This window comes from Malaya genurostris, chromosome 1 (genome assembly GCF_030247185.1).
Source record: "Malaya genurostris strain Urasoe2022 chromosome 1, Malgen_1.1, whole genome shotgun sequence".
In the NCBI taxonomy this organism is placed as follows: Eukaryota; Metazoa; Arthropoda; class Insecta; order Diptera; family Culicidae; genus Malaya; species Malaya genurostris.
Genome location: NC_080570.1, coordinates 120,233,508 through 120,257,776, shown reverse-complemented (window position 1 = coordinate 120,257,776; position 24,269 = coordinate 120,233,508). Strand labels below are relative to the sequence as shown.

The following is a 24,269-nucleotide window of genomic DNA, read 5'->3' as shown; positions in this document are numbered from 1 at the left end:
TTACACACCATTGGAAAACCATGAAAAGTTTTTTTAGGATAGTTCAAGCATTTAAGATCTCACGAGAAGCGAAGAATGATAGCGTCACTGTGTCAGAGTTTCGATTAGCACAACAAGGGCAAAACCCAAGATATTCCGATCACGACTGCATTGTTTAACCTCATGCAGCGATTCAGTCATCTGCACGGAAATACACCTTGACTTGGGAGCTCCTATTTTTGTGGCCTTTACGACATGGAACAGGAAAACGAGTGGATCAATTCTTGGTTGAAAATAATTCCGCCAAAATACAAATCTAACCACTGATCAGAATACTTTCAATTGTTTCCCTCTGGTCTCGCTTACTGCTTACTCGGTAACATACAAAAATTATGGAACCTAACCCCACTGGACTAAATACTTACACTTGAAATAACGGCAATTTTCCCCAGCACATGCATTACGTTGTACCAAATGCCGATATCCCGCACCCGTTGCGGAACGGCCCGTTTGTAGTACAGGAGGAACTTTTTCGCATCCAGCCGGGTTTCGAAGACGTTGTTCAGCAGGGCAAACAATGGAGCCAGCGGGAAAGCCACCACAAAAATGGTGATGAAGCCATATTGAATAACTGAAAACGATTGTAAAACGTTATTAGCCCTTCCTCTAAAGTAATGACCCAAACGGCCTCAACTCACTCATTTTCAAGTATTCCTCAAACAAACTCCGATCGTGCCAGCTGATCAGGGTGAAATCTTTGGTCCATTGATTGCAACAGATCAGCTTTTCCCCGCTCTCGGAATCCTCCGATTCTATTCCAAGCACACTTCGAAACTCGCGAAATTTCTGCCAAAGAAACGGCAGCAAAATTTCCAGCACCAACGAAATCAACTGTTTGCCGATCATGATGATCGCCAACTGGATGCACAGTTCCATCAGACACCCGCCGGGACTGCATTCCTCCTGCCGGAAGGTCAGTATCCGGTTGTACTTTGCCGGATACCCGGTGAATTTGCCCTTCATGAAAGCGATGTAGAAGATCGAAGTGTAGTAATTGATGAACTGGAACAGGTAGATCTTCAGCGTAAGACTTTCGTTGTATTCGCTCTGCGTCCGCCGGTACTCGATATCGGTCATGTAAACCGCCACGTAGTCGTACAGGTAGTTTAGCACCGTCGAAACAAGCAGATTGATGACGGCAGCCGTTGCCGGCAGTAGCAGTAACTTGGTACTGACGGCATCCGGACTGCCGTAGATGTTGCGGGATGTCATCAGAGACATGCGGTAGATGACAATGCCGAACACGGCACCGATTGCGAGGACAATCTACGAGTAAAGATTCACAACATCAGTATCAACTTCAACCCATGTTGGTGTTTGAAAACCTACGAAAAGGAATATCACTGAGTAACTGTACAAAAAACTGGGCAAACGTTTGGTCCAAAATGGCGGAGACGGCTCTTGAGTGCCGGTGACAATGTTAAAAATTGTCTTTTTACTATCCTTCAGCCTGGCCAGATACTGAGGTCGGGGTGGTTCCGCAAGCGAACAATAATCGGTGACACCCCAGCTGTGCTGAATGGCGGAGGAGTACCTTTTCCACATTTCGAGGTAGAGCGTGGCTGCAATTGACCAACATCATTAGCATTCGAATTTCCAGGACATACTTACGGACCTTAATCACTTACCCCAGATAGACATGAACACTGCAAAAGCGATGGTAAAATTGTTATCAAAAATATGCGCCAGCTGCGAGGTCGTGCAGGTCGAATTCAGCTGCCAGTAATCGCATTTGGCATCGCACTGGGGGCACATAACCGTTCCGCTGTCGTTGCATATTTCCTGACTGATCCGGTTACTGCGGAACGTTAGCAGGCCGTAGAAGAAGCAAATCAGTCCCACGACCGAAGCGGAAATCAACATGTGCGTGTAGAATCCCAACCACGCGAAATACATGGCAACCTTCACCCCGAAGTACTCCTTGATGTGATCCAGCGGTTGATGCTTGATCCACCGTACGACCGAAGCCCACTCTTCGAGTAACAGCGTCCGTTGGCATTCCAATTCCGGTAGGTCCGGACTGCCGTCATGCAACGGATACGCATCCAAATACACTTCGTCGTTTAGCAGCTTCCGCAGGCCGATGTCAAACTTTTCATCCTCACTATCGCTAAAATACGTCCGCTGTAGGATGAAATAAGCTACCGAAATTCGAATGCTCGGCGTGAAAAAGTCTGCTCGAACGTCATCGAACAGATACGACTTCTCCCGACAGTATTCGTGCTTCAGCCGGTACTCCTTCTTCCGGAACTTGTCCCGATCGATGATGACGAACTTGAACATGGGACGCCGGAACAATTTCGCCAGCGTATCGCTGAGACTGAAATCCTTCGCCAGAATGTTTTCCTGTCCCTTCAGCTTAACGATCGGCATCTGCATCTTCATGATCTCGCAGTACCGCGAGACAACCTCCGGCGGGACGTGGATTTTGACGAAATGAATCCGCTGGGAACTTTCCAGCTCGATTTCCAGTCCCTCGTTGATCAAGTTCTGCTGAAAGGTGGCCCGCTTTCGTTTTGCCTCCTCGCACTGGGTCTGCCCGTTGAAGGCCAGAATGAAGTCGACTACACGTCGTCCGTCGTGGAAGCGGTTCCATGTCTGTGGGATAAACATTAATAGAAAACCGGAATTAGCGAATCTGTTGCTTCATCAATTCTGAACGGAAATGAGATGAGTACCGTTCGTTAGCCTTCTCTAGATCATTGTGGTTACATCATTTGCTGTACAAATTCCGTTAGGGTGGGTAAATGGCAGAGATTAGTAAGGTTCTACTGCAGAAATGATCTACGGTGTTACGACTTAATTCTGATTCCAAAAAAGATGTACCCCTCTTATAAAGATGTAGGCCCTTGAAACCATTAAAAATTAGTTTTTCTAGCGTGTGAACGTGATAATAGAGCATTTGTCAATGTTCAAAGCCATTCGATTTACCCAGAGCCGTAGTAAGGATGAGGCGAGTGAGCGAATTTTTGGGCAAGAGACGCCCTATTCTCGATTGTGGATTTACACTCATAAAAGAAAATTCTTATGGCGTTTTTCATTGAGAAACACTGGTGGCGTGGATTGCTCTGGTTTGGCACTTTCGAGCAGAAATGGCAATGAAACACCGTCAGAAACCAACCCATATGAATACTCGAATCTCACATCTCCGCATGAAAAATAAACTAAAATTCACTTTTACTTCACAAAGAATCGCAAAAATAGACTTAATTTATTATATTTTCTACTAAAATGAAAATAAGAAATTTTCGAAAAATGTTGACAGGAGTCAACATTTTTCACGTCCGACGCGCACGCCTACTGCGAACCTCTTAAAGAGTAAAAATTTGATTTTCTAAGGACATATTCAGTAGTGTTATCGTTCTAGATGCATAATTTATGTCAGTTTTAAAATTTAAATCTAGGAATTATAAAAAAATAAACTGGCAGCCCCAACAGCGTTTTATCTGTGTTTCAAATATAGAAAAAATAGAACGGCAATGTATACCAGTTTTAAATTTGACAGTAGAACTGGTCGAATAAATAAAACTTAAACGGATTGCTGGGGATACGTTTGTTTCAGTTTCATTTACATTATAGACCACCCATATGAATCTTGCGGCTGCTGAATTTGCTCTGAAAGCAAATTCAGCAGCTAGAAGTTTTATATGGAAGATCCATACACTCAAAATAATAATCATATTATAGTTACGTGAAAAGTTATGTGAATATTTTCCACCGTACTTTTCACGTAGGTTTTAATGGACTGGCATTTAAAAGCTGTTTAATGGATCATAATCCAGTAAAAGTTACGTGTTTCATAGGTATAATGTAATGTACTGTTCATATCACATTTACCTATCAGTTCATATCCAATTTAGATACCAGAGAATTGCTATTTTATGTATTGGTTAAAGTCAAAAGGGAGATTTCAGATTCTTATATAAATCTAGGAAATAAAAAATAAAACATTTATTTCAGAAAATTAGAATACTGATATACACTTGAAGAATTGTGTGTAATGAAATCAGATGAATAATATTGATCATTGTGGGCGCGAGTTTAAAAAATCAGAAAAATTTTGAAAAAATCAATGAATTTTTTTTTTTTTTTTAAAATAACTATTTATTGGAATATGAGTTAAAATTAAATTATTAAGATTTAAATTGGGTGTTCAGCCACAAGTGGTGACTTTTCAGCCCTGTTATATATATATATATATATATATATATATATATATATATATATATATATATATATATATATATATATATATATATATATATATATATATATATATATATATATATATATATATATATATATATATATATATATATATATATATATATATATATATATATATATATATATATATATATATATATATATATATATATATATATGATTTGGTTATTACCATGAAGACATCATTTGCTTCCGCAATTCTGAGATTTTTGTGTAGGGAAAATTCTAAACCTACTTGTATTGTGTAATGGGGAAAAGGAACTTATATACTAACTTACTAACTAATACAGAGAGCGAATCGATTCAATTGAAGATTGCATCGATTTTTGTCGGAATTTGCTTATAATATTATGTGACATTACATCTAATGGTTCTATATTTGTGAGTCTGTGTAACTCATTTGTACTAAACCAGGGAGGACGCTTCAGAATCATTTTCAGAATTTTATTCTGAATCCTTTGAAGCGTTTTCTTCCTGGTGGAACAACAGCTTGACCAAATTGGTACCGCATAAAGCATGGCTGGTCTGAAAATTTGTTTATAAATTAACAACTTGTTTTTTAGACAGAGCTTAAAATTTCTGTTTATAAGAGGATATAAACATTTAATATATTTATTACACTTTGCCTGGATTCCTTCAATGTGATCCTTGAAAGTGAGTTTTTTTTTGTCATACGGTAAACCTAAGTATTTAGCTTGATCAGACCATGTCAATTCCAAGCCATTCAATTTGAGAATGTGATTATTGTTTGGTTTTAGAAAAGAAGCTCTTGGCTTGTGAGGAAAGATAATTAATTGCGTTTTTGCTGCATTTGGTTTAATTTTCCATTTTGACAGATAATCACTGAAAATATTTAAACTTCTTTGTAGGCGACTGCAGATCACTCCTAGATTTCTACCTGTGGCTAACAGACTTGTGTCGTCACAGAATAGCGATTTCTGACAACCAACGGGTAGATTTGGAAGATCAGAAGTGAAAATATTATACAAGATTGGAGCTACGCTCGAACCCTGCGGCACACCTACTCGAACGGGGTAGCAATTCAGATTTACAATTCTGATAGCTAACCTGAAGAGTACGATCAGTTAAATAATTTTGAATCATTTTGATCAAATAAATAGGAAACTGGAAATCAAACATTTTTGCTATTAAACCTTTATGCCAAACACTGTCGAATGCTTTTTCTATGTCTAGAAGAGCAACTCCAGTGGATAATCCAGAAGATTTATTTGCTTTTATCATGTTCGTTACTCTGACAAGTTGATGAGTAGTTGAATGTTCATGACGAAATCCAAACTGCTCTGGTAAAAAAATTGAATTCTCATTTATATGAGACATCATTCTCAACAAGATAATTTTTTCAAAAAGTTTACTGATAGAAGAAAGTAAGCTAATTGGGCGATAACTTGATGTTTCTGCTGGGTTTTTATCAGGTTTTAGGATAGGAATTACTTTAGCGTTTTTCCATCTTTTTGGGAAGTAAGCTAATGAAAAACACTTGTTGAAAATTTTAACCAGGAGTCTCAAGGCAACATCGGGAAGATTTTTAATAAGAATATTAAAAATTCCATCATTACCAGGAGCCTTCATGTTTTTGAGTTTCCTAATAATTGATTTAATTTCATCAAAATTCGTCTCAAAAATGTCATCGTGTGATAACACTTGGGTTGAAATATGATCATACTTCAGTGAGACTTCATTTTCAATAGGACTCACAACGTTTAAATTAAAATTGTGGACACTCTCGAACTGCTGAGCTAGCTTTTGAGCTTTTTCACCATTTGTAAGAAGTATTTGATTTCCTTCCTTGAGAGCAGGAATTGGTTTCTGAGGTTTCTTAAGAACCTTAGAAAGTTTCCAGAAAGGTTTAGAATATGGTTTAATTTGTTCAACTTCTTTAGCGAAATTTTCATTTTGCAAACGAGTAAATCTATGTTTAATTTGTTTTTGTAAATCCTTAACTATGTTTTTCATAGCAGGATCACGAGAACGTTGATATTGTCGTCGACGAACATTCTTCAACCGAATGAGCAGTTGAAGATTGTCATCGATGATAGAAGAATTTAATTTAGTTTGAGCTTTGGGAACTGAAAGATTTCTAGCTTCGATAATATAATGATTCAAATTATCAATTGCTGTGTCGATGTCCGCAGAATTTTCTAAAATAGTTTCATGATCCACATGATTTTCAATGTGAGATCTGTAATCCAACCAATTAGCTCTATGATAGTTGAAAATAGAACTAATTGGATTAATTATAGCTTCGTTGGAAAGTCTGAATGTTACAGGAAGATGATCTGAGTCAAAATCAGCATGAGTAATCGGTTCACTACAAATGTGACTTTGATCTGTTAGAACCAGATCAATTGTAGACGGGTTTTTCACGGAAGAGAAACAAGTAGGATTACTGGGATGAAGAACTGTAAAGTAACCAGCTGAGAGTTGATTATGAAGTATTTTACCATTACTGTTATTTTGCCTACAATTCCACTGGACATGCTTAGCATTTAAGTCCCCTATTACGAAAAATTTCGATCGATATCTTGTAAGTTTTTGCAAATCGCCTTTAAAGAAATTTAATTGTTCGCCGGTGCATTGGAATGGCAAATATGCTCCAGCGATGAAATAAATTCCATGAATGGTTTCAACTTCGATTCCCAAGCTTTCAATAACTTTAGTATTGAAAGAAGGTAAAATTCGATGTTTAATTTGCCGTTGGACAAAAATGGCAACTCCACCACCAATTCCAGTAAACCTGTCAAATCGATGAACCACATAATGTGGATTACTTTTCAATTTTACATTTGGTTTAAGAAAAGTTTCTGTCACAATGGCAATATGAATTTTGTGAACTTTGAGAAAATTATAAAATTCATCTTCACTCGATTTCAAAGATCGAGCATTCCAATTTAAAATATTCAAATAATTATTTAACATCACTGTTAAATTTTAAATTCATTATAATATTATTTGCAAATTTCCATCCGATTTGAAATGCTTCAAAAAGTGATGAAGTCGAATTCATTTGGATGATCATTTGAAAAAGTTGATCTTGTAGGTAGATCATTTTATTTTCAGTTATATCGCCTAAATCGACTTCATTTAAAGAAGCGAATGGCATTGAAGGAATATTTGTAGGTAGACTGCCATTAGAAGAAGATGATTTGGCCGGTCTACCTATTAATAAATTGTTTTCGTTAGAAGAAGAACTGCAAGGCGGTCCTGTGTTTTGATTATTTACATTAGAAGAAATAGGAGATAGATTTCTACCTAATATACCAGCATAACTGACATTAGAAGAAGATGATGACGAGGTCGATCTACCTGTCAATAAATTGTTTTCGTTAGAAGACGAATTGGCAGGTGCCTTAGAAGAATTTTCAGGTATATTCTGTAAATTTAAGGTCGTTGATTTGACTTGTTGTCTAAGCGAACGAGCGTTTAAAATTTTTTCCCTGACAGGACATTTCAAATAATTGGATTTATGATTTCCATTGCAATTTGAACATGAAAATTTATCAGTGGTTTCATTCATTGGACAAACGTCTTTCGAATGCGATTTATCACAATTCAAACACCGTATATCCATATGACAATTTTTGGTTCCATGACCGAAGCCTTGGCAACGACGACATTGCGTTAAGTTAGCAATACGATTATGCCGTTTATAATGTTCCCAATGAATTTTAATGTGGGAAATGAAACGTACTTTTTCTAAAGTTTTCAAATTGTTTACATCACTTCGATTGAAGTGTATTAGGTAAAGTTCATGGGAAATTCCAGAGCGTGGTTTAGAAGTACCATTCGCTCTTTTTTTCATAAGTATTACTTGGGAAGGGGCAAAACCAAGCAATTCTTTTAGTTCATTTTTAATTTCATCAATACTTTGATCATTTGATAATCCTTTCAAGACAGCCTTGAAGGGTCTGTCTGATTTTATATCATATGAATAAAATTTATGAAGTTTTTCGGACAAATATCGAATAAGACGTTCGTAATCTTCCAATCCATCCACCAAGACTCGACATTCTCCTCTTCGTCCGATTTGAAATGAGACTTTTACTTCCGGGAGAAAAGTAGAAAGCTCAGTACGGAATGCTTTGAAGTCGGAAATCATCACCGTCACTGGTGGCATAGATTGATGTTTCTTCCCAGAACGACAAGCGTCCATTTTGGGAATTTTTGAAGAATTTTCTTCTATGTCGCTACAATCGGATTCAGGAAGAATCTCGTAAATATTGTTAGACGGCATAGGATCAGCGGAAGGGAAATCCGTCCGTTGTCTTTTATTTTTACATTCAGATTCTATAAGATCGTGAATGTTATTAGAAAAATGTTGAATAACGGATTGTGATTTATTCCGTATTGAATTATTTTTAGCCTTAGGCTTGTTGCCTTTCCGGTTGGACGCAGGCATTTTTGAAATTAATGAAATTTTAAATTAAATTAACTAGGCTAAATTAGTCTTCGATTAGACTCCTAGCTAGCCTTAAAAAAGGCTGATTAATTTCTTAGTCACTCTAATATCACTCTTTGTATCACTTAGTCACTTAGTTAGTGATTCAGGTAGCCTTGAAAAAGACTGAAGCCTTGAATCAATGAAACTCTAGGTAGCCAGAAAAAAATTCCAGGAGCCAAGAGCTATACGCGTGCGGTGCGAACGACTGTTCAACACCGACTGAAAGAATCAATGATAAGATTGTGCTGTAAAAACGCTAAGGTCTTTCTAAGAGATCTTCCTTGCATTTTACTTTCGAATGTTTTAGATTAGCACACATGAGGCGTTTAGATCAATGTTCAAGATGATTACCACAATGGATTGAGACTGCCATTTTCTGTTTCATATTCTGTGAAGAATGTTGAAATTGGGAAGGTAAATATCAAATTAAAATTTAAGCGTCGTCTCTCCAAGCAACCAAAAGATTCACAATACCTGAAAAGTATCGACTTTATCAGAGCTTTAATGTACGCGTGGTACTTTTTAGCAACTAGAACAAACAGAAATTGTTCCCAGGAAACTTTTCGCTGCTTTACCTTGTACAAGGAACTTCTGCAAAGTTTGTTCTGTTGCGTCGTATGAACATTCAAGTTTGAGTAATTTCTTAAAAACGGACTGTTGGGAATGTTTTGTATGATACTTAAGCCAAATCTGTTTTACGAGCTTTTGGTTACTTGGGCTAAAAACAAATTGTAAATATTTCTTACTCTACCGAATGAACAACTCTAGAAGAGAAACTCTGCAACATTGTGTTAAGGAGCAAGACTCTTTGCAAGCGTATGAGTAATGTCAACAATGTGTGCGTAAAAACAAATTCCGGCGCTTCTTTTCCTGATTTTACTCAATAAATTTTCCATATGGTTGTAAAATAATGCCTTAAATTGCAATTCAAGAAAAGCGAAAGTCTTAGTCTAAAACTCTTCCGTTTTCCTTAAAACTGCTCGAGGAAAATTATTTCAGTTTCAGCTTACTTGCGATATAAAGATTTACGTACCTTCTATTAGTAATCCGGCAAAAAAGGAACCATGAATTTAACACGCGAAAGGCAATGGATATAGAATGTTGTCGTAAATCTATTTATTTTTCCGGCAAACTGCTTTTGTAACAGAAAATATTTAGTTTTGTTTATTTTGTGTAGCGCAATCTAATACAAATGCATTGAAGCATTTTATTTGTTGCTAACTTTTTTATTAGGGAATTGAAATCTACATTCATAGAATGTAAGCAATTTTTCATCAAACGTTGGTGAAAAATTGATCAGAATGTTTGAATCTCAATCGTGCAATTCACTTTGATAAACTCGGTGCACAGCATATATGAATACACAGATCTATGGCTAAAATCTAAAATGTACGTAATACACAAATTACCAACACAAGTCAACTTGGTTTACTCTTGATCCTTAAGTTTATCAATCCAACACTATGGTCAGTGAGCTTTTTTATCGATTACCGGAAGTAAGAGTCACCTCTGGAACGGAAAACGTGGCACCTTATACCCATTCCGTCGAAGCCGTCAGAGAAGGATCTCTGTTCAGTTCATTGACTCAAAGGATTCTGCTGTCCGAAGACATAAATTCGAACAAAAAAAATGTGGGCGAGACGAAGTTCGACGGGTCAGCTAGTCTATCTATATCTATATATCTATCTATATATATATAAAAATGCAGAGATCATTCTTTGTAATCGCATCACGTAAGAACGGATGGACGGATTGAGATGCTTTTTTTTTTTTGTTTGATCAGTTTTTACCCCCACCGGGTTCGTACATCAAAAAAATTAGGAAAACTTACCGGAAAAGTGGGAAAAACCAATAAAATTATTTTGTATGGACAATGGAATTTTCCACTGAAAAAGTCGCCAATGATTGCTAGATCATCGATAGGTGTTTGGCGCATAACGAGTTGCATAAGTGTTTGGCCGTCGAAGAAAGGAATACTAGATCGTTGAAAGAATCTTTTGGCGCGCAACGAGTAGATTTGGGTGGAGATTTTACATGCATGATTGATTCGTCATTTGGAAACACGTGCTTAATAGGGTATCAAAATCATTACTTGCCAAATGACTGTTATAGCTATACCGTAAACAGAAATGTCATTTACCAGTAGATGTAGTTAGATGAATTATGTTGGCCATCGTGGGCGTGAGTTGAGCAAATCAAATTATGTAACGATTTTTTACGTATCACTGTTAGGATTCTGCTGTTGAAATAATGAGTTCAGATGAAAATATTTTACTGGCATTTAGCATGCTGAAGTTTGTTCAGCCGATTCGGGTGAGTTTTCAAGAGTGGTTTACTTCAAAACGGATGGTATTCATGACATTTGTAAGCTGCTTAAGTCAAATCATTTCCTTTTTCCGAACTTTGGATTATTTGACGAATTACCATATGGGAATCGTGAATATCATATCTGAAGGAGAAATCGTGGCATGTAAGAACCATTAGTTGTGAGATCTGCTGTTTTATACATTGGCAACGATAACGATAAGAAGAATACTGGTATAATCACTCCTCATGTTCACTCCGCTAGAACAGAACATATTGATTCTCAGGACTGAATACTAAGAAAAACGATGTGGAAAAAGGGTAATTTGAACTTCCGAATGTCCAAGTATTTTTCATTTTATCGCTAATTCGTTAATCGAAAATTGATCCTGTCATTATCCTGCTACGAACATTCATCAAACACGACTGAATAATATCACTAGCGGTGAAGCAAGTTATGGACAACCTTTCAAAATTAGTTTATTACTTTCGATAATCCCTAAGGATTTGCTATTAAATTTTTAAACGTCTTCAGTACAAATAAGTCTTAACATTCAATGACAAACAACCATCCCCGAGGGCTGCTTTTGGAAAGTATTGTGGGGTCAATTTAAAGTATTTATCTTGGTCATCTCTTTTTCATCCATCTGTTAATTTGTTTATTTGTTTATTTAGGAGCAAGGGAAAAGCCTGCTGGAGCTGAGATTTTGGTTCTCCTTCTCCAGCCGGCATAAAACCTTCTCATCTTTTGTATCAACAGATAACATTTGACCAAATGATACATAACGAAATCTTTAGTTACCCTTATTTAAACTACAAAGCTAACTAACAACTATTCATATCGTCTAATTATGTAAATAAAACTAGCGGGAAAAGATTCGGAGATAACGGGTTTTAATGGTGTTACGAGATAAATTGAAATCAAATTCATCAGAGCAAGTATTGAATACGCGGCACATACTCGAAAACGGTTCATTGAAGCCATAGTTCATAGTTCTAGCACGAGGAATTCTGAGAAAGGGATTAAACCGCAAATTACGCCGAAGAATGTCAAAACTTAGCTGTTGTAGGAGATCTGCACTATCAATTCGACAATGGATGTGGTCCGCGACGAAAACAGCTTTTTGTGTGGACACGGCGGACAGATAGCAAATCGAAGTGTATGAGCCTACAACGATTTTCGTAGCTTGGAAGATTAAATGGAACTCCCCAGGGCAGGCGACGCAAAGCAAAACGAATGAACTTGCGCTGAACAGTTTCAATGCGCAGCTTATCAGTTTGGTAATATGGTGCCCAAACAACAACAGCATACTCCAGTGTAGAACGAACTAGAGCGCAATATAAGCGATTTCAGGCAGTATATGTTATTGAAATTTTTTGAGATGCGAAAGATGAATCCTAGCATCTTTAATGCTTTAGAGATTCTATGTGATCTTTGAAACTAAGTTTTGAATCCAATAACACTCCTAGATCCTTATTTGATGTCTCCCGTTTTAGTACAGCTTGCGAAATAGTGTAATCATACATGATCGTGGTTCGTTTACAAGAGAAGGAGATAACGAAACATTTGAAGGCGTTTATAACCATTCTGTTGACGTTGCACACCAGTTAAAAAATACATCCAACTGTGACTGCAAGAAGTTTGAGTCTTTCAGATATTTGATGAGATGAAACAGCTTGAAATCGTAGGCGAATGATAGCTTCATGCATTGCATGCGAAATTTAGATCATTTAGATATAGCAGAAATAAGAATAGTCCTAGATGGCTTCCCTGAGGAATGCCAGAGCTGGACGATGAATGATGGAGTAACGCAGTCGCCAATTTTCACGGTCATACTACGACCAGTCAGATATGATTCAATCAAATCCATCATCCCACATGTCAAATCTTTAGTTTGAGAGAGATATACAATCTCTGTTCAATACACTGACTCGAAGGATGAGATGGCAATTGGTGCATTTGTTTAGTTTTTGCGTAACAAAAGCATTGAACATATCCACAATAATTCATGATGTTGGATATGAATTTGTCGTAATTCGTTTATTGTAAGCCAAGTAATCAGTAAAATAATGGAAAGAAACATTAACGTTTGACAACTCTGCTGTCCGAAAACACAAATTTAAAAAAATAATTTCAGGCGAGACGAAGTTCGACGGGCCAGCTAGTCTATATATATAAAAATGCAGAGATCATTTTTTGTAATCGCATCACGTAAGAACGGATGGACGGATTGAGATGATTTTTTTTTGTTTGATCAGTTTTTACCCCCACCGGGTTTGTACATCAAAAAAATTAGGAATACTTTTCGGAAAAGTAGGAAAAATCCATAAAGTTGTTTTGTATGGACAATGGAATTTTCCGCTGAAAAAGTCGCCTATGCTTGCTAGATCTACGATTGATGTTTGGCGCCCAACGTGTTGCATAAGTGTTTGGTCGCCGAAGAAAAGAATACTAGATCGTAGAAAAAATCGTTTGGCGCGCAACGAATAGTTTTGTGTGGAGATTTTCACATGTATACTTGGATCATGTAATTTGCCATTTCGAGCCACGTGCTTAATTGGATATCAAAATTATTGCTTGCCAAATGACTCAATAACGGAATGCATATGACTGTTCTAGAAAACCGCTGTAGGCAGGAGAAAAAGTTCTGATATCGTTTACCAGTTGATGGATTGTGTGTAATAGAGTTAGATAAATAATATTGGTCATTGTGAGCACGAGTTTAACAAATCAGAAAATTTTTAAAATAATCAATGAAAAGATTGTTCCGTAGAAGCGCTAATGTCAAACTAATAGATTTTCCTTGCATTTTGCTTTCTAATGATTTAGCGCACACAATAAGTGGCGCTGTTATTTTATATTTCATATTCTGAGAAGAATGTTCAAATTGGTAAGATCAATGTCAAACTAAAATTTAAAAGACGTCTCTCTAAGCAACCAATAGTTCCACAGTACCTGACAGGCCCGTGTGGGGTTTCAAGAGAGGGTTCAAGGGGTGGTTCATGGGAAGGTTCAAAAGAAGGGGGGTAGGTGTTCAAGAGGGGGACGGGGGAGGGGGGGTTCAATGAGGTTGGAGATTCAAGGGTGGGGAAGGCGCACAAATTTGAATGAAAAGTCAAGTTATTTGCGCTTTTATATAATAAGTACACTATTGTTCATGCAACCTAATGTTGAAAAATCTTCCATTGAAGGGGGAAGGGGTTTGAGAAGTCTTGAAGTCTTTATTGATTCAAAGGATGGGATGAAAATCTGTGCATTTGCTCAATTTTTTCTTAACAGAAGTGTTTCACATTTTCACATTAATTTTTGGTGATATTGCTTTTTTGAGCTAAAGCGAATGTCGAATTCCGTTCATTACAGGCTACAATTACGGAATCAAAACTATTCAACGTTTAGACCAGGGAATCGGAAAATCTTAATGATGGTTAAGTGTTTTGATGTGGAACACACCTTTGTTTTCTATATAGGGGTGCAAATTAAAAATTCAAGGGTAAACACAAGTAGAAATGTGGTCAGCTTTTGAACACTTACAGCTCAGTCAGTTTAGTTTTGATCAGTAATATTATTTCACCAAACGATAGGAAATATTTCTACGTATTGATTTGAATGTTCATAGCCATGTATTTTCAATAATATATGATTTAAATGTTGATTAATAGCTAGCAGTGTCCTATTTTGTCTGCAAAATATCTCCGGCATACTGGATTTCCTCAACGTAGACGACGGTTTTGAAGGAGTAAACGATATATCAATGAGAAAACATCGCTATGATTGGTCAATTGATGTAAAAGCGAAGCTGTTGGAAGCACGCGAAGCTATAAATATAAGCGAAATTATAGCTAACGTTTCCGTCCTACGTGTAACATGCCAGAGGTAGGTTGTTGCTAGACAGCAAGACACAAAGTGCCATAGAACGATTTGAAACTTTAATTGGTATGCTCTGATCTTGTGTCAGGCGAGTTCGGACGAAATTCCATGTTATGACGGGTAAATTTTGAATGTTTGAGATTAATTTCTAATTTATATAAGATGAACTCGAATAATAATGAGAAAAAGTTTATCGCTTCAATCGAAGTCGCAGAATGGTAGAGAAATTTAACGCTATAAAAGTAACTGCTTGCATACAAAACTTGAACACAAGCTTGACGAAGAGAAGCTTAAATATCCAAATCCGTATCGCAACTATGCACAAAGATATAATTGCATACATTTGGGATATTCGTCGGCTACAAAACAAATACAAATCCAGACAAACAGAGTCTATCGCCCTTACTCTGAATAACGGCTTATTGGTTTTTCGATCGAATATGGTTCGGTCGAATCCTAGCTACCTTTGATTTTGCTGGCGTTATAAAGAACACGAATGAAATACGATCAAAAAAACGATAAGTCGTTATTCAGAATAAGGACGTATATTTTGGGTTCACATATTTGGTGTTGGTTCCTAATAAAGATCAATCTAAGCAGACTCTCGTGCATTTGCGGATTCAAAAGTGTGACGATTGATTTTTGATTGAAAATGTCGATCATTAGAAATTTTGGTTGCCTTGTTCCACATCGATGGCTCGATTTTTTTTACAACTTCTCTCTATTGTACATTCGCTACTTAAGTGATGTTAATCCATCGATCGAAAATTAAAATTTTTTTCGACTTGTAAAAAAAAAAGATAATGTTTCCAAAGTGGGCATTCGACCAAACAAGTTTGGGAACCCTAAGTGATGGGGGTGCATCCCATGTAATTCTTTCTGCTTCCACGACACGACGATCTCTTCAATAATTTTGATGCCGAAATGCAACGTCCTGTGTCAGATTCCGGACACTAAATCCGTGGTCAGGCGCAACGTAAGCTTCGATAGCTTCATGGGAGAGCTCTGGCATTCCACGAAATATCGATACAACTGTTGAATTTGAGAATTACAGAGTGATTGAATGTGTGTCCTCATACTGCACGTGACAGAGTGATTCTTTCGATGTAGACATTTGTTTGGCACATCGCATGTACGGTAAAAACTACTCACACAGCTTGTTTCTTTGTCTACCAGTCGGTTTCGTGCACTTTATTAAAAATTAAACAGGGATAAGTTTTCTCGCTAGAATCACTAATAAAATAATGAATGAATACTACTGTTTCTCGACCGTAGTTGGGCACTCTAATTTGAAGGAAAATTTAAAATAAATTTCAATCCTTTTTTCATGAGTCTGCTAGTTTAGTTTAACCATTATAAGTTTGTCCTTGAATCTATCCAGAATACCGATCCGCTTTCAATATTTATGTCCCTTATTTCGTCTAGTTTATATTTGCCAAGAATACTAAATGTTTGTGCCAATTTTAGGGGAATAATTCAATCTCGAAAAACCTTCGAATAGCCAGCGAATGTAGACCACATTGTGTTCTTTATTCAAACTGTCTGCCTTACTACTGAATAGTAAACAGCTGCGAAAACATTAAAACTCATCCCAACGAAAATTATTTATCACCGGAACTCTGACCGACCCCGGTGCGTGTCTCGCTGCCCATAGCCGCACAACCTAAATGACTTTAATATTTTCGCACAGAATAACAGCATTACAGCAGAAATAATCTTTCAGTTCGTTTATCGCCAGAGCTCTCCTTCGGTCACAGGGAAAAAAGCTAAATATAAACACGCACCAGAAAGCACTCGCAACAGCCGAAGAAATCCATCTAGAATATTAACGTGGGGTAATAATACTGTAAACTTTCCAAAGCAGATAGTACAGAACACACGCACCCCTTTACAATCCTTGTGTAGCTCTTCACAGATTTTGCACATTTTGCCTCAATTAGCACCTGCTCCGCTCGTTAACTTCTGCTTTTTTTCTCCTGCCAGGCGATATCCACTTGTTGAGTATTAACCGACGGATGAACCTCACCGCTAGCTGCTAGTGAATCACAGTTGAAAATCTCACCGTTTTAGGATGAAACGTCTCGAAAGGAAAAAAAACAATACACTGTAGATCACTGCACTAGTCCGGTCCAGTGTCCCTGTCATCCTTGTCACATCCAGCTGTTTGCGTCGTGTTGGCGCCTTTACTTGGCACAATTTACACCGCCTACTGTTTCGATCTAGTCGATTGCCGAATCACTCACTGCACTGCTGGGCACCGGATGTAATTGAGTGGAATTCACCGCAACAATGAATGTGAATAGGATTCGAATCACTTCCGAAAAAAACTGACATCTTTGTGATTAAACTGACATCTCTTATCACTGACAAATATAGCACTGAGCCGCCGCACTGGCTGACGGCAAGCGGGACACTCTCTCCTTCGCAAAACACGCGTGTCGAATTGGACCCCCGACGAGGGAGGACAAAAATTTTCTTAGCCGTTCATCGGAGATTGCCAGCAAGAAATTTCGGACTGTAATTCGAAGCCAGTGGTGGCAGTCGGCTAACCGGCTGATTAGCTGTTCAGTGACTGAGCACGGCTACTCGCAATTCTCTTGCCAGTTTGGCAGATTTCTGAGAAGATGTCTCTTTCGATCGCAGTCTCTCAAATCACGAAAGAAGAGATTTCCTCGCCGGTCTCTGACTGACTGAATGACAACGACGACGACGACGACGACGACGTTGCTAGTGAGAAGAAATTTTGCCTGGCGTGACGAAGCTGCGCTTGTCGTAATGTGAAAACTTCGAAATTACCGAAGGTAGATGTAATTTGCTAATGAATATTCCTTCAGGGATTTCTCGTTTTCCTGGGAAATGCGCATGTTCCGATCGTGCCTCCGGACGGTTCATGAACTGCCTTAATTATGGGTTAAAATCATCTGGGAAGGGTAATTAGTAAACATGAAGGTACTGAATATGTTTAAAATATTTCGCCCCCGGATCTACAATCAATGGCTCGTGATTGGCGAAGCGGGCGTCAACCTTCATTTGACAAATTTTGACTTTGTTTACCGCAGTAAGCGGTGATGCTCTAGTTGACAACTTAAACCCGTACGTGATTGTGGGGTTAACATCGTTCACGACTAAGAAGCTTTCCGCCTTTTTCATGTATTCATGTGAGTTCTGAAAAAACACATGTTTCCCGAGCTATTTACTTTTCCATTGGATATATAATCTGTTCACCGATGCTGTCATTGTCAATGTTTACATCACCGATCGAATCCGTCTGCTAATGGACCAGCAGGATAGGCGTGCACATATTCGTGTAAGCTACTTTCAGCTGTGAATCACTTCGCGAATTATTTTAACTTTTGGTTCAAATTTGAGCTTCTATTTCCATTTCATCCATTCCCCTTTAAACTTTGAACATGAATCATATCTTTCAACGTACCTGAGTCAAACTGTGAAATGTTTAAAAATGTTTCTTTCAGTTTTTGTCACACTTTCCTACTTTAAAAATGGTTTAAATACATTTAGGGGTTAGCCAAATTTTGTGCTAGGGCACATAACCGTTTTTATTATTTTTACGTTTCGTCTTTGACTCATCAGTGCAGAGCAGTTCGGTTATGTGCCCTAGCACAAAATTTGGCTAACCCCTAAATGACCAAACCTGCATCGGCCAGAAATAGTCGAAAACACGTTTTCGTTCGGCACGTCAGAAAAGACATTGCACTCCGTTGCAAAACAAAAAGTGTTCTGTAAGTAGCAGAAACTTTACGTCTGCTTGGCGGTTCAAATTGAACTGCCGAGTTTAGCACTAAGCAGTTCAATTTGAACTGCTCTGCACTGATGAGTCAAAGACGAAACGTAAAAATAATAACAAATGATTTAAATAGTTCAGCGATCGGTTTTTCCATTAAAAAATAAATCAGTCATAATGTTGACTTTTCACTTGTTTAATCAACGATTGAAAAATTCTAAAATTACCCGCTAAGCAATAAAAATCTTCGAAAATATGAGATGAATATTTTCACTTAGTTCACTTGATCGCGTTTTGTTTTCATCTCATTCCAAATCGCAAGGTTGCCAAGTTTTCTCATAATTGTACGAATTGTTTTTCTTCTTTGAATTTATATTAACAAGCAATTCTGCAAATATCGTCTTTTTAAGAAGAACTCTGACATTTTGAACCTGAGAGTACAATAGTACAATATTTTGTTATGATACACAAAAATTGCTTCAGTATTGAATCAAACCGCACTGTGAGCAATTCTGCTGCGGGACGGATTGAAAAGTGAACTGCAAGCAAGCAGCACTTCGCAGGCCTACTTTCCTAGTGAAATCCTAATGAATGAAATCTGCTTTGTTTATCGTTCGCACCGTTGGATTCGTTCAGTGCGCTGTTCGCAGTAGAGATGGGCAATTCGTTCGCGAACGGTTCAAAAGAACTAGTTCTTTTGAAAGAATGAATGAGCAGTAGTTCTTTTTTCGAGAACGGTAGTTCCTCAGTTCAAAGTCGTGGGACCTTTTTTTTGCTCGCATAACCTTTTTTCGAGAACGGTAGTTCTGTAGTAAGAAAGCTGCATCACGAAAGCTCAGTTCTAATTCGTGGGACCTTTTTTTTCCTCGCCTAACCTAACGACACTAAGTTCTCATTTAGTCTTTGAACAAACAAACCAACTATGAAACGAACGAACGAACGGCTCTGGAGAACTAGTTCTTTCAATAGAGCTTTGCACCACTGAACGGTTCTTTGAAATGAACTGTTTTGCCCATCTCTAGTTCGCAGTGCAAGTTTCGCTTCAAACAAGGACGATTACATCATCACTAAGTTGCTGGTCCATTTTTTTCATGGAATATAAAGTCTATTCTTTATTCGATTTAAATAGAAAAACACTTTCATTTCTATAATTTCTGCCTTTCCCTATATAATTGCTGACGAAATCTACTATTGACTTAAACTTAGTTCCGTTATAAATTTTTCTATTCAGTTCGAAACATGTCTACATGTGTTACTCATGTTTATGTATGTGTATCTTTTCGCGTTTTAGCTTTCTCATATAGAAAGGCTATGCAATCACTGTGATAACCGACTTTCAAACGGAGGCAAGATTCCATTCGACTCAGTTCATCGAGATCACAAAATGTTTCTAATTTTATACAAGTTTGAAAATAAAATTTCTTTGCAGAATCTTCTAATGATATTTTTGAAAATATGAGAAAGGCGCGTATCTCAGTATGTATGTATGTATGTATCTCACAACACTTTTAAAACATGTATAATAAACGTCACAGTTAATTAGTGACCACTAGGTGGATTGAAATTTTATTTAAATGGATGGTTTTTGCCTTTCTCTATAGAAAGGTATTAGAATTGCTGGAAAAACCGACTTTCGAACGGAGCCTCGGAGACCCATAGTGTTATATACCATTCGACTCAGCACGACGAGATCGGAAAATGTCTGTGTGTGTGTGTGTGTATGTGTGTGTGTATGTGTGTGTGTATGTATGTGCACTTTTCGAAGATATTTGAACGCGCTCAATTTTCTCAGAGATGGCTCAACCGATTTTAACAAACTTGGGCTCGTTTGAAAGCTACTGTCGGGCCATTGATCAAGTTCGAAGATCAAATGGCTGTGACTTTTGGTTCCGGAGATATGATTGTATAAGTGACGTAACCGACAAAAATCGTGCTATTTGAACGCGCTCAATTTTCTCAGAGATGGCTGAACCGATTTTAACAAACTTGGGCTCGTTTGAAAGCTACTGTCGGGCCATTGATCAAGTTCAAAGATCAAATGGCTGTGACTTTTGGTTCCGGAGATATGATTGTATAAGTGACGTAACCGACAAAAATCGTGCTATTTGAACGCGCTCAATTTTCTCAGAGATGGCTGAACCGATTTTAACAAACTTGGGCTCGTTTGAAAGCTACTGTCGGGCCGTTGATCAGGTTCGAAGATCAAATGGTTGTGACTTTTGGTTCCAGATATATGATGGTATAAGTGACGTAACCGACAAAACACGTTGATTTTTACCGCTCTTATATATATAAGGGTGCCAAAATTTTGGGATCAACTCTATTTTCGTAAAGTTCTAGTGCTCAAAAGTTTAAGCACCTCGAAAAAAGCCTTCATGCAAAATTTGACCTAAATCGGACATGCTTAAGGGGTGCTGCCCGGTGGTAAAGGTTTGACAATTTTCGATCTTGAAAAAGCACCATAGGGGGGAGTACATGAAATTTCCAAAATCGAAAATTTTTTTTGATGCCAAAACTCTTAAAACTGCATAAAACATCGAAATTTAGTGTCATCTCAAAAAAAATTTTTTTTGAAAAAATCAACTTTCTGGGACTTTCAAATTTTCAAATTTTCATATTTTTTCTAAGTCCCAAAAAGTCGATTTTTTCAAAAAATTTTTTTTTCGAGATGACACTAAATCTCGACGTTTCATGCAATTCTAAGCCTTTTGGTATCAAAAATTTTTTTTCGATTTCGAAAATTTCATGTACTCTCCCCTATGGTGATTTTTCAAGATATATGAAAATTTCACTAAGTGGACTAAGAAGGCTTTTTTTTAGATTAGCATCACTGTTCTTATACAAATAGGCAACGCAAATGTCAAGCACTAGTTTGGAAAAATGATGCTGACTGTGTGACATAAACACTGAAGCATGCTTTTGTGAACTACTCGAATCAATCTGAATCAATTGGTGTCGAAATCAGTATCCGAACATATTTAATAAAAGTAATAAAATATAATAATATAGTAATAGTAATAAATTATAATAAAAGTAATAAAAATAGTAATAAAAATTAATAAAAGAAATATATTTTCATGAGACTGTTATGGAAGAAGAGAAAGGCATTATCACACCACTAGGTGGATTAAGAAGAGGTTTTTTCTATACGCTCACTTTTCTCGGAAATGGTGTAACCGATTTCAAAAAGCTTAGGCTCGTTGGAAAGCTACTATTGGGTTGTGGATCGAATTCGAAGAACAATTGACTGTCACTTTCGGTTCCAGAATTTTTTCCATTCGCACTTTTTTTCGAAAAGTAGCCAATGATGAAGTTCAACTGTATCATTGCTGATACTTTTGGATTCGAGAATGTCGTCGAATATGCGACGCAAGCGTTGAGTCACGCTTTTCTGAACTAACCAAAACAATCTGAACGAATTTGTGTTACAAATCAGCCCAAATTTGTGTCAGTAATTATCCTCATGAAAAATATAACTTTTTAAGACTGTTTGAATGACAAGAGAAAGGTATTATCACGCCACTAGGTGGATAAAGGAGAGATTTTTATCTTTTATTGTCAAAATATCGATTTCTGATGCTACGTTTTGTTATTTTTGATTGTTTCACGTAACGTAACACGTCAGACAATTTGACTATAACCGATAGTCTATTTTCCCTGGAAAAGGATTACATCGGAGGAAATTCCTGAATCGAAAAAAATAATTTTATGCCGAACCTGGATTTTTGAATGCGTTTTAGAACTGAATGCTGTAAATACAAACTCGGACACTAAATTTCCGACCGAGTTTTAGAACTGAACTCTGGTCTGAACCTAAATTTCAGTTTCTGAATTCAGTTTCAAAAACCATTTTGAAATCCAGAACTAATTTTCAAAATTTAGTTCCAAAGTCTAGGTCCAGAAACAAGATCCTGATCTCAATTTCAGATTTCGTTTTCAAAATCCAGGCTTAGAGTCGTGTGCTGAAATTCAGTTTATGTTTCAGAATTCTGGAACTAGATTCTGGCCTTGGATTATGGACGAGGAACTAAATTTGAATTTAGGATTCTAGAAATGGGAAAAAAACTGATTTGGATTTTGAAACTGAAATTCCGAACAGTTCTCTAGCGGTTTCGGAAACCTCAAAGTCACAGAGTCGATTTTCGTCAACAAAAATTTTTTCAGTACCACTTCTTCGACGATTCAAACGCTCTTTAGCTTAATGAACAATTTCGAATTGCCAATTTTTTTTTTTGGCCCCATTCCGCACTGAAACCTTCTTTCTTTGCTCAAACGCTCAAACGTTTATCCAAGCGAGAATTGGCATGACAATTTTATTATTATATATTTTCGGTTCGGTTTATCTTCTTCTGATAGCCCTTGGCAGATTTTTTAATATTTGTGACTTAGCTGACTGTTCACTTACAACCACAAATGCACATTTGCCGTTATGAAATTGCTTTGTTTTCATCACAAAACACTTTCCATCAAACAGTTATAAGTACGATGCAAACGGTCAGTCAATTTCCGGCAACGTTAACGGGACTACGTCTGTAGTTTAGATTAGTTTAAAACGAATACACGTTCCGAACGTTCCGTGTGGTTGACAAAGTGTTTTAATAAGTGTTTCAAACAGCTCCCTTTTCATTGCCATTCCTTCCCTGTAACGGTCACTTGATATAACGTGTGAATCATACTTTACCCGAATAACATATGATGTTTATTTTTATCATGAAATATCCTAGAGGTTTTTAATTTCTAGGCAATGATTATTTTTGCGTCGCGGTTTTCGACAGCTTCCATATTTTCGGGAACAGTCTTTTCAGTCCTTTACTAAATCTTAAGGATTGAAAAGACCGTTAATACGGATTCTCTTCCTTCCTTTTGAACGGTAAACAGGAATGTTCGTCAAATTCATTCGAAATCTAAAAAAACATACCCATCACAACATCGTGCAAGTATTTTACAACATACCTAGAAAGACATACCTTCCGTCCGTAGATCCACACAGTGGCACCAATTAAATAATTAATACCGCGTTTCAGACTAATATATGACAGAGGATTCTTTCTTATCTGCCGGTGTCGGGATTTAGCACTCTCTCACAGAACAAAATTCCCGAGCTCCTCTAGTTGACAACAGCTATCGAGTGTTCCGATATTCGTTATCGGTTCAACCTATTCCTACACAGGTGAATTTTGATTAGCGACGAAATCCAATCGTACGTTAAAGCTAAATAGCGAACAAATTGTGTTACGTGGGAACAACTGGAACGTTCCTTGCTGGCTTACAGAAACGTGAGATGATTCGATAAGGGGGGGCAAAACCTATCCAGATTCCTTATTGTTGATGAGAATATTTGAATGTTAATAACTTAATCCGTGTGAAATTCCAATCCCAATTGTTTAGCCATGGGATCGAGACAGCCATCGTTAATCGGAACGACTCAAAAGCGACGTTAGTAGGTATTATTCTAACTAGCTAACACCCGTATGAAAAGGAAATGAAAGATTCCATTTTGTCCACCACCCATTTGCGTAGAAGAACCGAACCTAATAGTAGTAGATAGATTAATGATCTCCCTGTGGACCCGTGGAAAATGTTAGTAGTAAATGACAGCTACTACGGGACAAACAACTTGAATAAAGAAA

General features: G+C 37.2%; 2 protein-coding genes across 9 annotated transcripts in view; both read right to left on the bottom strand.

Annotated features, from left to right (window-relative positions):
• Positions 1–24,269, bottom strand: part of LOC131425629 (uncharacterized) — a 279,128-nt gene that overhangs the window by 215,646 nt on the left and 39,213 nt on the right. The window lies entirely within an intron of this gene.
• Positions 1–24,269, bottom strand: part of LOC131425626 (anoctamin-1) — a 58,432-nt gene that overhangs the window by 12,055 nt on the left and 22,108 nt on the right. For 7 of the 8 annotated variants that reach the window (XM_058587667.1, XM_058587666.1, XM_058587661.1 and 4 more), the window contains 4 exons: positions 1,668–2,637; positions 1,369–1,601; positions 678–1,305; positions 405–610 (listed from right to left, as the gene is read on the bottom strand). In XM_058587667.1, the coding sequence (XP_058443650.1) occupies positions 405–610; positions 678–1,305; positions 1,369–1,601; positions 1,668–2,637 (2,037 nt within the window). Of the gene's footprint in view, positions 1–404; positions 611–677; positions 1,306–1,368; positions 1,602–1,667; positions 2,638–16,781; positions 17,533–24,269 lie in introns of those variants that run through there. The other variant, XM_058587668.1, reaches the window with a different exon arrangement.